This window comes from Hydra vulgaris, chromosome 08 (assembly GCF_038396675.1).
Source record: "Hydra vulgaris chromosome 08, alternate assembly HydraT2T_AEP".
NCBI lineage: Eukaryota > Metazoa > Cnidaria > Hydrozoa > Anthoathecata > Hydridae > Hydra > Hydra vulgaris.
Genome location: NC_088927.1, coordinates 48,772,017 through 48,785,000, shown reverse-complemented (window position 1 = coordinate 48,785,000; position 12,984 = coordinate 48,772,017). Strand labels below are relative to the sequence as shown.

The 12,984-nt window shown below is 25.9% G+C and overlaps 1 protein-coding gene across 2 annotated transcripts in view; it reads left to right on the top strand.

The window, feature by feature from the left end:
* Positions 1-11,659, top strand: part of LOC101234692 (gastrula zinc finger protein XlCGF57.1) — a 72,325-nt gene extending 60,666 nt beyond the window's left edge. For both annotated transcript variants that reach the window (XM_065803863.1, XM_065803864.1), the window contains one exon: positions 10,183-11,659. In XM_065803863.1, the coding sequence (XP_065659935.1) occupies positions 10,183-11,210 (1,028 nt within the window). In that variant the 3' untranslated portion in view covers positions 11,211-11,659. The remainder of the gene's footprint in view (positions 1-10,182) is intronic.
* Positions 11,660-12,984: the final 1,325 nt, after the last annotated feature.

Sequence of the window (12,984 nt, the reverse complement as noted above, 5' to 3'; positions counted from 1 at the left end):
TGGGCAGACCAGTATCTAATAATTTTTAGAACAACAGCCAGTAATTGACACTGTCAAATGCTTTATTAAAGTCTATGAAGCAAGCAAAAACATGGCTTACTCTAGATGTGTAGTACTGCACAGTCTTTTTAAAATAGTTTGAGCGTGGCGTTATATTTGTGTGTATATATATATATATATATATATATATATATATATATATATATATATATATATATATATATGTATATATATACACATACATACATATATATATATATACACACACACACACATTTATATATATATATTGTTTTGTTTGTTATGTTTGTTGTAACTTTTGATTTGTTTTAATTTCTACAGTGTTTTTCTGTTTATATTTTATTTATTTATTTGGCTATAATATTTGCAATAAATTTTGGTTATTATATTATAAAAACTATGATTAATATATTTACTAAATCTTTATAATTTTTTTAGCAGTAGTTATTTTTATGTCATTGTTAGTGGTTACGCTTTGTCAGTTTATTACTATTTGTAACTGTAACTTTGTATGTATAAACTTTTTTTGTATGGAAAGTAGTACCAATTTATTTAAAGTATTATAATTACTTAATTAGTATTTTTACTATTGTTAAAATAGAATTTTATTATTTCTATAAATATATTTTTATGTTTATATGGTGTCTACTTAATGTTAATAATCTTACTATTTGTAAATAACTATTAAATGTAAAGAACTATTTCAGAAATATATTGATTGATTGATTGATTAGACCTGTAACCTTGTCCATATGTATTAGATCTCATGTTTCTTCATTACGTAATTTTTCATTAAAGTTCTTAAATTAAATATAAAAAAATTATTAAAATTTTAAATGTACTTATAAATATCAATATTTAAAAATGTACTTATTCTCATTTTAAAATGAATTTGTGATCAATATAGAGATCCTTAAGTCCCATGACAACAATCAATATAAAAAGTTTTATTTTAAGAAACAAAAATCAAATGTCTATCATGCTGTTTTGGATATCAGGGGTGAGTATTTCTAATGTAATTTAGGAAGATTACAATCCAAAGTTTATGAGATCCTCCTACCTTTACCCAGAACTAAATTAGGGGGTTTATTTCAGCTATACTATGCATTGATATTATGAAACAGGTTGTACTGGATGACATGTAACCAATGGCAGGGTGACTTGATTTAGCTTAACTTAAATGATACTAACTCAAACAAAAATTTAAAAATGTATTTTAATTGTTTATTAAACGGATATCTTATTTGATAAATGCTACAATTTAAACTATTTTCTGAAAAGAGTGATTTGACCTGACTGATTGTAATAAAATGATCCTCTATAACTTACACTGAAAAAAAATCCTTTTCGAAAACGATTTAGTACTAGGACTTTTCTTTGCAAATATTCTAAAAATATCACAAGTAGATGAAAACAAAAATGATATTAAAAGGTTTCATGAATTTTCCATGACATTCAATGAAAACATAGGAATGCCATAAATTTTACATATATTTATATAAGTATATATATACATATAAAATATACATATATATATATATATATATATATATATATATATATATATATATATATATATATATATATATATATATATATGGGTCATTCCATGCCAAGTGGTGCAAATTTTAATGAGGTCCCTCATGGACCATCTCAGATTTTATTGAAATTTTTTGATTTTGTACATATATATGTTAAAAGCATGTTTTGAAAATTTTAGATCAATATCTAATATGGTTCTTGAGGAAACGCTATTTAAGTAGTGGGCTATTTTGCATAAAATTTCACTCTACAAGAAAAAAGGGTTTTTTCATCATTTTTAACAGCCAATAACTTTTGAACAAGTTAGTTTTATACTTCAATTATTATAAGATAGCAAGTGTGCTGTGGATACTTTGAAAAAAGAAAAAAATATTATTTCTGGCATCTTAACTTTTTCCATAATGGCGGGCTAAAGTTGATTTTTTTGTTTTAAGAATAAGTTTTTTTGTGATTTTAAAGACCTTAATCTTAAAAACTAGTTACAAAGTTAATACAAATCAAATTGCCTGCTGATCTACATGTGGTGGATAAACATTTTTAAAAAAGTCAGTTGATTAAAGAGCTGCATTCAAAAGTTATAGGTCTCCAAAATGAGTCAGATCGAGATTTTCGTAAAATTGATCTGTGATGCAAAGCATCTGTTACCTAAGATGGCACTTTTTTTTTTTAATAAAATTTTTTATATGCATCAATTAAAGACTGTTAATTAATAAAAACCAAAAAAATTTATGGGCGCTTATTTATAACCCCCCAAAGGTAGTCTCTAAAAGTCAGGTAAATTTTCCATAAAAAATTATTACTTTTTAAAAGTTTAGTTATTGTTTCATTTAATTCTATATTACTAGTATGTCAATCTAAAAAGTACTAATAAAACCAAATAAATTGTTGTATTTTAGAACTAATTAATAATAAGTAATATGCCTGAGCTTTCTACTTGCTGTATTGGTAAAGCATTAAATGAACAGTGCTATCTATCTAATAAAAGTAAACGCTACCAAGAACTTTCTAAACTAAACCAAGAGCTTATTTCTTTGAGAAGCAAAATAAATCCCATAGATTTTATTTGTAGCTATCACGAGAAAGTTTACTTGTCGAGGTATGAGAATGAACATCGCAGGTATCACAGGTAAAAATTTGCACTAGTTGCAGAAAAGTTCTGAATTGCAAACATAATACAAAAGAAAATGAACTCCAAGAAAAAGAAATTTATGTTGACAACCATACATTAAAAGAAGATCTTAATTCAAGTATTGCAAGTATTGGATGCTCACCTCTAAAACTTGTTTCAAAAAAAGATAGAGTTGCATATGGAAAGCGTAAAATTGATAGCGTAAGAGCTCATACACAAAAGGCTGTTGCCAATGTGCTAGGTTTAGAAATAGCTGCACTTTGTGGAATTGAATCACCCTCAAAAAAATGTTTGAAAAAAACAAACACAGATTTAGACAATATTATGACTCAAATTAAGTCAAAATTTGAAAAAACATTGTCAAATTCTGAAAAAATCACACTTCTTACACTCACTCCAGACAGTTGGTCAATAGAGAAAACTCAGAAGTTTTTTTTTACTTCAAAAAGATCTGTAGTACAAGCCAGAAAATTAAGTAAAAAAAGTGGAATACTATCAAAACCTTCTCCAAAATCGGGTAGAAAACTAAGCGAAGATGTAATTACAGAGGTTGTTCATTTCTACAAATGCGATGAATATTCAAGGGTTTGTCCAGGAAAAAAAGAGTTTGTTTCAGTTAAAGTAGATAGTAAAAAGCAACATATCCAAAAGTACCTTCTACTAGTCAATATGAAAGAGCTACATATTGAGTTTAAAAAGAAATATAATTATCTTAAAGTTGGATTTTCAAAATTTTATGAGCTAAGGCCCAAGTGGTGCATTCCTGTGGGTGGTGCTTCTGGTCTGCATGCAGTTTGTGTTTGCCAGTACCATCAAAATGTAAAGCTCCTTGTACAGAAAATTCCTGGAATTTCTGATTACAAAATCTTATTAAAATTAATGGTTTGTAGCATTGAAAATAGAGATTGTATGCTGCATAGCTGCGATAAATGTCCTGCTAAAAAGGTTTTGTTAGACTACATTGACACTTTGTTTACAGAAAAAGAAATTAGTGAAGTTAACTTTTATCAATGGCAAAAATCAAATTACTAATGTACTTTAGTACCAGCAACTCTACCTTTAGATGAATTTATTGAAATGGTTTATGAACAGTTAGATTTTACGAGTGCATCATTTTATATCAAAAAGTCAAGCCACCTACTACCAACATTTGAAAACTAATTTAAAAGAAAATCAAGCTTTGGTTCTTCTTGACTTTGCAGAAAACTATATTTTTCTAATACAGGATGCAGTGCAAGGTTTTCACTGGAATAACAGCCAAACAACTGTGCACCCCTTTGTTGCGTATTTTATAAAAGATGGAAAACTTGATAGTCAAAGTTATTGTGTTATATCAGATCATCTGAAACATGGAACAGATGCTGTTCATTGCTTTATCGGTAATGTTATTGATAAACTTAAACAATTACAAACATTTGAACACATTATCTATTTTAGTGATGGAGCTGCATCACAATATAAAAATTACAAAAATCTTATCAACTTATGCTACCATAAACACGATTTTGACATGACTGCAGAGTGGCACTTTTTTGCAACATCGCATGGTAAAAGCCCTTGTGATGGTGTCGGTGGAACAGTGAAACGTCTTGTTGCACGAGCCAGTCTACAATCACTAAACGATCCTATTGACACACCAAGCAAAATGTACAGCTGATGCGTTCAACATGTCAAAGGAATATCTTTTTTTTTTTGTTGACAAAGTTTCAATAGAAACACATACTACAAACTTCAATTTGGAAGAGAGATATCGTTCTTGTTCGACAATACCTGGGACACGAAACCACCACAGTTTTATCCCAATGTCACTTACCTCAATAAAAATAAGAAGAGTCTCATTTGATATTATTTGCACTAATGTGGATTTTTCTACTTGCAGAATTTATATTAATAAAATTTCCAGTTACTCACCAGGAGAATATGTGGCCTGCGTTTACGATGCTCAATGGTATTTAGGAAATATTCTTAGTATTTCAGAAGAGCATCAAGATCTTAATATGAAATTCATGAAAAAGTCTTTATGTAACAAGTTTACGTGGCCATGCAGAGATGATCTTTGTTGGGTACCTCTAATGCATATTTTATGCAAAGTGCAATCTCTTAAAGTCCAGTCAAACAGTGGAAGATTTTATAGTATTGACTTAAAAGAAATCAATGAGATTATTTTATTATTTGAGAAATTTAACTTTTTGTAAATTTTATTATTTTTGTTTATTTTCTTAAAAACATTTTGTTTGTTTTTCATTAAAAAAATTATTGTATTATAAAGAGGGAGGGGACAGAGGGGAGGGGACTTTATCTATTGGGATTTAAAAGTTCTTTATCTAAAGGGATTAAAAGGCTTTAAGCATTGATATTTTTTAATTGATATTTCATAATAAATAACATTATATAATTCAATGCATTTATTTATTATGTCAATTTCAGAATTTTATGGAAAATTTACCTGACTTTTAGAGACTACCTTTGGGGGGTTATAAATAAGCGCCCATTAATTTTTTTGGTTTTTATTAATTAACAGTCTTTAATTGATGCGTATAAAAAATTTTATTAAAAAAAAAAAGTGCCATCTTAGGTAACAGATGCTTTGCATCACAGATCAATTTTACGAAAATCTTGATCTGACTCATTTTGGAGACCTATAACTTTTGAATGCAGCTCTTTAATCAACTGACTTTTTTAAAAATGTTTATCCACCACATGTAGATCAGCAGGCAGTTTGATTTGTATTAACTTTGTAACTAGTTTTTAAGATTAAGGTCTTTAAAATCACAAAAAAACTTATTCTTAAAACAAAAAAATCAACTTTAGCCCGCCATTATGGAAAAAGTTAAGATGCCAGAAATAATATTTTTTTCTTTTTTCAAAGTATCCACAGCACACTTGCTATCTTATAATAATTGAAGTATAAAACTAACTTGTTCAAAAGTTATTGGCTGTTAAAAATGATGAAAAAACCCTTTTTTCTTGTAGAGTGAAATTTTATGCAAAATAGCCCACTACTTAAATAGCGTTTTCTCAAGAACCATATTAGATATTGATCTAAAATTTTCAAAACATGCTTTTAACATATATATGTACAAAATCAAAAAATTTCAATAAAATCTGAGATGGTCCATAAGGGACCTTTGCACCACTTGGCATGGAATGACCCATATATATATATATATATATATATATATATATATATAAATGTATATATATGTATGTATGTGTGTATATATATATATATATATTTATATAAATATATATATATATATATATATATATATATATATATATACACACACACACACACACACACACACACACACACACACACACACACACACACACACACACACACACACACACACACGCACACACACACACACATATATATTTATAGAAATAATAAAATTTTATTATAACAATAGTAAAAATACTAATTAAGTAATTATAATACTTTAAATAAATTGGTACTACTTTCCATACAAAAAATGTTTATACATACAAAGTTACAGTTACAAACAGTAATAAACTGATAAAGCGTAACCACTAACGATGACATAAAAATAACTACTGTTAAAAAAATTATAAAGATTTAGTAAATATATTAATCATAGTTTTTATGATATAATAACCAAAATATATTGCAAATATTATAGCCAAATAAAAAAATAAAATATAAATAGAATAACACTGAGAAAATAAAAAAATAAAAAAATATAACAATATACGGTAGAAAACATATTTAATAAATAGCTACAATGAAAGTAAAAACAAATATATAACAGTATAAAAAGTTTATATATCACTATTAAAAAATAATTAACTAAAAAATAAAACAAATGAGTATTAAAAAATAATATATAAAACTATATACACTAAAAAACTTAAGAGAAAAAATCATTACTACAAGACTGCATAACAACATAACTAAAAAATAAATCGTAAATAAATAATCCTAAATAAAATTTGAAAGAAAACTATAGAAATAAAACTAAAAAAATCTTGGTTTGACGATCTTTTTCTGTTGCTTTTTTCCGATGTTTAAATATTTTTCTTTTTTTCTTTTCCATTATTATTTTTTTTATTTCATTCATTAACTTTTTTTATTTTCAATTTTTATTAATTTTTTACTTTTTTCTTTCAGATATTTCTTTTCTTTTCTTCTTTTAAAACATTTATTCTATTTTTTTTTAATTTAATTTTTAAATGTTTTCTTTTCCTATTTTTTTTTTCCTCTTTAAAAAAGTTATTTTTAACAGTTAAAAAAAAGCATTTACCATTTGCAATGTCATTGCAAAGAGAGAATCTTTGAGCTATTTACATACAGAGTATACACCATTTATTGTTAGTTTAGCATTATTTTTGTATGACCACTTATGTTTGATTTTCACATTGCAACACCCCTGGTTAAAGGAAAATAGTTTAACAGTAAAATCATTTTTAATATTTTGAAAGAAAATAAATAAATAAATGCAGGCTTTTTTTTTTTTTTTTTTTGCTTTAGTTTTGCTAGTAATGCTTTCTGCTATATTTAAAGCCATGTTACAAAATCTCATTTTGGAATGAATGTTTAGAATAAAGTAAAATAAATTGTAATAAAAACATGTTAAAAAACTCTTATAAAAACATGTCAATTGCAATAAGTGAATGTCAATAGTTAGTAGCAAATGTAAAGGTTAATGATTTGTTATAAATTTAATCCTTTATGGTTTAAATGAAGTTGTTTGACAATGTTTTTGACAAACAACCACTTCTTTTAAAAAGATGTATTATTTGAATTAATTAGCATCAATAGAAAAATGTTAATTTGAAACAACTTCAAAGATTCTGAAATCTATTGAATTGTACATTGTTCTTGCCTGCTTTGCCTGCATTATTAATGTAGAAATACTGTGTACTTTAAAGGTTGTTGTGTTACACTATTCACTTAGATCATGTACTGGTTTAAGTGAGTTGTTCAAAGTTATGTTTACAAATAGAAAAATTGTAAAAGAAAAAAATGTGGCTATTTAATAAACTTTGGAATGTATCCTTATTTTAAAAATGCATTAATTAAGGAAGTTTAGCTATTACTTTTTTTTGTTGTCTCCTGCGACGAGTTTATGAATCCTATACTTCAAGAGGAAAATATGAGTAGAATCATTTTTGGAATGATTTCTTAAGTGTTGTTGAACTCGTTATTTGGATTCAAAATTTTTTAAACAACATAATGCTGAAAATTTAACCACATAGTTAAATGGAGCATTGAAGGAATTTCCAACAAAAAACTTGCTTCAGCTCCCCATGGATGGACTTGGAACGTTCTAGATCTTCTTAACGACCAATGTTCTAGTTCTGAATTACTATTGTTACTTGATATTGGAAGTTGTGGGATGCATGTTTGATGGCACCCCATTAATGTATCTATGTAATAAATTAATACTACATTTAAAAAATTTTTGTATAAAATATTTTTTAGGAGTTGTTCAAAAGAAGTGAAATTTTATTAAAATTTTAAAAATAAAAAAAAGTTATGAAAACACAAATTAAAAAAGTTTATTTTAAAAAAATATGGAAATATGTACTTTTTTATTTTTTGTTAAAAACAATAGTTTTTAAGCCATAAAATATAAACTAGTTTTAACTTGTTTTTGGATGTTTTATAAAAGTTCACTTCTTTTGAGACCCAACATGATATGCTTTTAAAGAACTTTTTTTTTCAAAATATCAGGGACCCGTCTGATGTTTAAGGTTCTTGAGCAACCAGTAAAAATTGTTTTTATTCAAAAAAAATTTAAATGTAGTAATAAATTATTACATAGAACATATTTAGGGAGACATGCTTGAAATAACTACCTTTTTTGTTTTTGGATAATTTTCCGACAATTACTTTAGTTTGGCAAAAATCAACAAAAAAAATTTACTTTTTTTATAGGAGTGTCTTTTCTAAAAGTGCTATACCTAACCATACTCTGTCAATCATTATCTTGCTCTATAAACTTCATCTTTCCGTTTCCAGGATCTTCTAACTCTAATAGTGGTTGCTTACAGCTTTTTTGAAAGTCAAGATGTTGAAAAAACTCATAGTATTTTGTTTTCAGGGGGCATCCATAAAATACCATAATAACCACTGGTTTAGGACTCTCCTTACTTGTTTACTTAACATAATATTAATTTTTTAAATTCTTGAACTTCTATACTTTTGTTTAAAAAAAGAATTAAAATTTTAGGAGAGAAACCACATATGTACTTGCTGTCTTTAACACACACACACACAAATACACACGCACACCTTTTTGTACAAATTTGTTTGTTTTTGGGTAACCTCTTCCTATATACTTTATGGAAAACCACTTACAATTAATTTTGTGTTGTTAAAGCGAGAAACATAAAAGTGAAAAAGTTACTGGTTTCTATTAGAATTTAGTAACTCTAAGGTAAAAAAATGTAATAAAAATGCATTTACAAAAAGCTAATTGAAAAGCTTTTTTTCTTTTAGGTTATTTTTTCTTTTAACTTATTATAACTTAATAGAAGCAAATCTTTAAGAAATAGAAAATGAAAAACATATTCAAAAAACTAAAATTCAAAAAGGATTTTTTTTATATTACATATTATTTAAAACAAGCATAAAAATTATTTAATAATGTATTATAAATTGTTTTTAAAATTTTTTTGAAAAAACCTATTTATTTGATGAAGTAATTATATATGTATAATTACTTTATCAAATAAATTAACAAATTATTCCAAATGATTGATTTTTTTAATATTCTCTAAATATTTAAATACAATGAGCCCATTTTATTTAAATTATTAGAGAATATTTTAAAAAACTTCATTTACGTAAATTGTATTTTGATAAATTTTTTTAAATAAATTTGTTTTTTTTTATGATTATTTTGAATCTTTTTAAACATCTATATTTAACTTATATATATAACATCTTTCAATAGCAAAAAACTTAGGCGCAAAAACGTTACATAACATAACTCAAATTAAAAAGCGTAATAAAAAAGGTACTGTTAATGTTATACTTACTGTAATACTGACTTCTATAAGTATTGAAGTAAGTATAACGTTAACAGTTTTATAAGATAAATTTAAAAGGAGTCTTAAAATCTAAAATTGTTGTTTATATTTGTATGAATCATTAATAATATACAAATATACAAAAAAATTAAACAAAAAACTAAGTAATAAAATGTAAATTAAGGTTTAAATAAATTTAAATAAATAATTGTATAGTTTTGATATAAATGATAAAAACCAGGTTGCTTAATAAGAATTTATTACCGCTTTAGCATTTTAAAAAATGAATTTTCTTTAAAAAATGATGCACTTAACTAACATGACTGTGTGGTCAATTATATTTTCTGTTATGTATAAAATATAAAAAGTTGGAAAAAAGTTTTTATATTTACGTGTGAGTGTCTGTAAAAGTTACATTAAAGAATTCAAAACTTTAAGGTTTGTAAATAAATTTACAAATTTATTGTATTAGTTATGTTATTTTTTAGATATTCATCAGTGCAAAAAATGTGGTATCTGTTTTACTGCTGAAATTTATTTGATTTCGCACATTAGACGTTGCAAAATTAAAAAAAAAAACTTTGAAGTTAATAAACTTAAAAATGGAGCTGACATTAAAATAACGGAAGAAAATATTAGAAAATCTGGAGACAGCATAAAAAATTTACTTAGTTGTTCTAACATCAAAACTAAAATAAACAATAGTTTAACAACACATGTAAAAGTTTGCTCTGGTGGAAAACCATACAAATGCACTTACTGCGATTATGAATGCACAAAAAAAATTGATTTAACAACACATGTGAAAATTCACACTGATGAGAAACCATTCAAATGCACTTACTGCGATTATGAATGCACACAAAAAGGTACTTTAACAACACATGTGAAAATACACACTGGTGAGAAACCATTCAAATGCACTTACTGTGATTATGAATTCACACAAAAAATTAATTTAACAACACATGTGAAAATTCACACTGGTGAGAAACCATTCAAATGCACTTACTGCGATTATGAATGCACACAAAAAAGTACTTTAACAAGACATGCGAAAATTCACACTGGTGAGAAACCATTCAAATGCACTTACTGCGATTATGAATGCACACAAAAAGGCACTTTAACAAGACATGCGAAAATTCACACTGGTGAGAAACCATTCAAATGCACTTACTGCGATTATGAATGCACACAAAAATTTAATTTAACAACACATGTGAAAATTCACACTGGTGAGAAACCATTCAAATGCACTTACTGTGATTATGAATGCGCGCAAAAAAATAATTTAACAACACATGTGAAAATTCACACTGGTGAGAAACCATTCAAATGCACTTACTGTGATTATGAATGCGCGCAAAAAACTAATTTAACAGCACATGTGAAAATTCACACTGGTGAGAAACCATTCAAATGCACTTACTGTGATTATGAATGCGCGCAAAAAACTAGTTTAACAAGACATGTGAAAATTCACACTGGTGAGAAACCATTCAAATGCACTTAATGTGATTATGAAATCACACAAAATAGTATTTAACATTACATGTGAAAACTCATATTGGTAAGAAACCATTCAAATGCACTTACTGTGATTATGGATTCACACAAAGCTAATTTAACAAGACATGTGAAAACTCAAACTGGTAAAAATCCATTTTAATGTACTTTTGCAGTAAGAACAGTGCACAAAAAATTAATTCATCAATCTTGCAAATTAGCATACTGGTGAGAAACATTGAACATGTACTTACTGTGACAAATATCTGTCAATATTTATGCTGATTATTATCAAAAAAAATTTTACCTCAATATTGTGCAGTTTAACTAAATTTTGTGATGTGCAAAAATATCTGCTCTTAAATATTCCATTTTTATTCTTATTGTTGATATTTTTGTTAATGATCATGATTATACTGATGAACATATTGTCAAAATAAATATAATTGCTGCAAATTAGTAGATTGATTTATATTGCCATTTATTATTACTTGTTTTTTGACTGGTTTGACAATATTGCTCATTAAATCACAAAAGCTTTGTTTTTTATAAAGGTACACAACATTGTTTAATTTTTAAGTTGTCAAATATATTGGTTGACGCTCAGTACCAATATCCCAAATGTCTCAAATTTTGAAAATGTTAACATTTTGTTGTAAAATGTTGTTATTTATATCTAAAATTGTCATAAAGTTTCTGAAGTAAGGAGTAGCGTCTCTATTTGTTTGACTTTTTTTTTGAAATTATAATATTTAAAAATGAAATTATAATATTTAAAAATAAATTTACAATATTTTCTATAATATTATGTTTTCATAATGTTATAGTATTTCCTAATATAATAATTTAATACATGATATATTATTCCAGCAGACTCAGCATGCTTGCTTCATGCATAGCCCACCATCGGTGCTATGACTGGCCCACCATCGGCCTGTAGGCATTGCATAAGCCAAGTTTTGCTGACTATTTAATGCATGGTCCATGCATGGCAGCCGTTTTTTGACTAGCATTTAGCTGTTGCTTCCCCAGTGCTCATTTTTATGTTATTTTTGGTACGTTTTTTGTTTTTTTTATCTATTTTTAATTACTTTTAATTGGCGTTGCTTTGCCATTGCTCATTTTTATATTAATTTTGCTTTATTACTTTTATTTTGTTACTTTTATTTATAACTAATACTTAGTACGTAGGAGAATTTCAATTAAGAGCAATTCCTTATTTTTCCTTTGTTCTAAAATGTAATAAATTGCCGGAGGAAAAATATGAAAATAAGTTGTTTACCTCACTAAAAAAACGTATATGCTAAAACATATAATTGATGAAATATTTCAAAATATTATAAAATGGAATGTAAAAAAATCCACTGTTTTTGCAATACGTTATATATTAATAAATGTAATATATTTTAATAAAAATTATTAAAAATACAATTCATATTCATATATAGGTTTAAGATTAGCGAAACTTGGTCATCATTTCTTTGACTGTCATTTATTTGACCTTATGTTGCTTACTTTCGATACTCCTTGACTTCACATTTTACAATCTCGCATGTCAAACTGCTCCTGATAGATCTAAAATAAAACAATTGAGTGGTTTGTTATATTACATTTAATAATAATATTTACAATTAAAAAATAATTCTTATTATATTTACATTTACTACATATCTTATATCATATCATCTTATATTTACATTTACTACATATCTTATATCATATCATCTTATATTTACATTTACTACATATCTTATATCATATCATCTTATATTTACATTTAC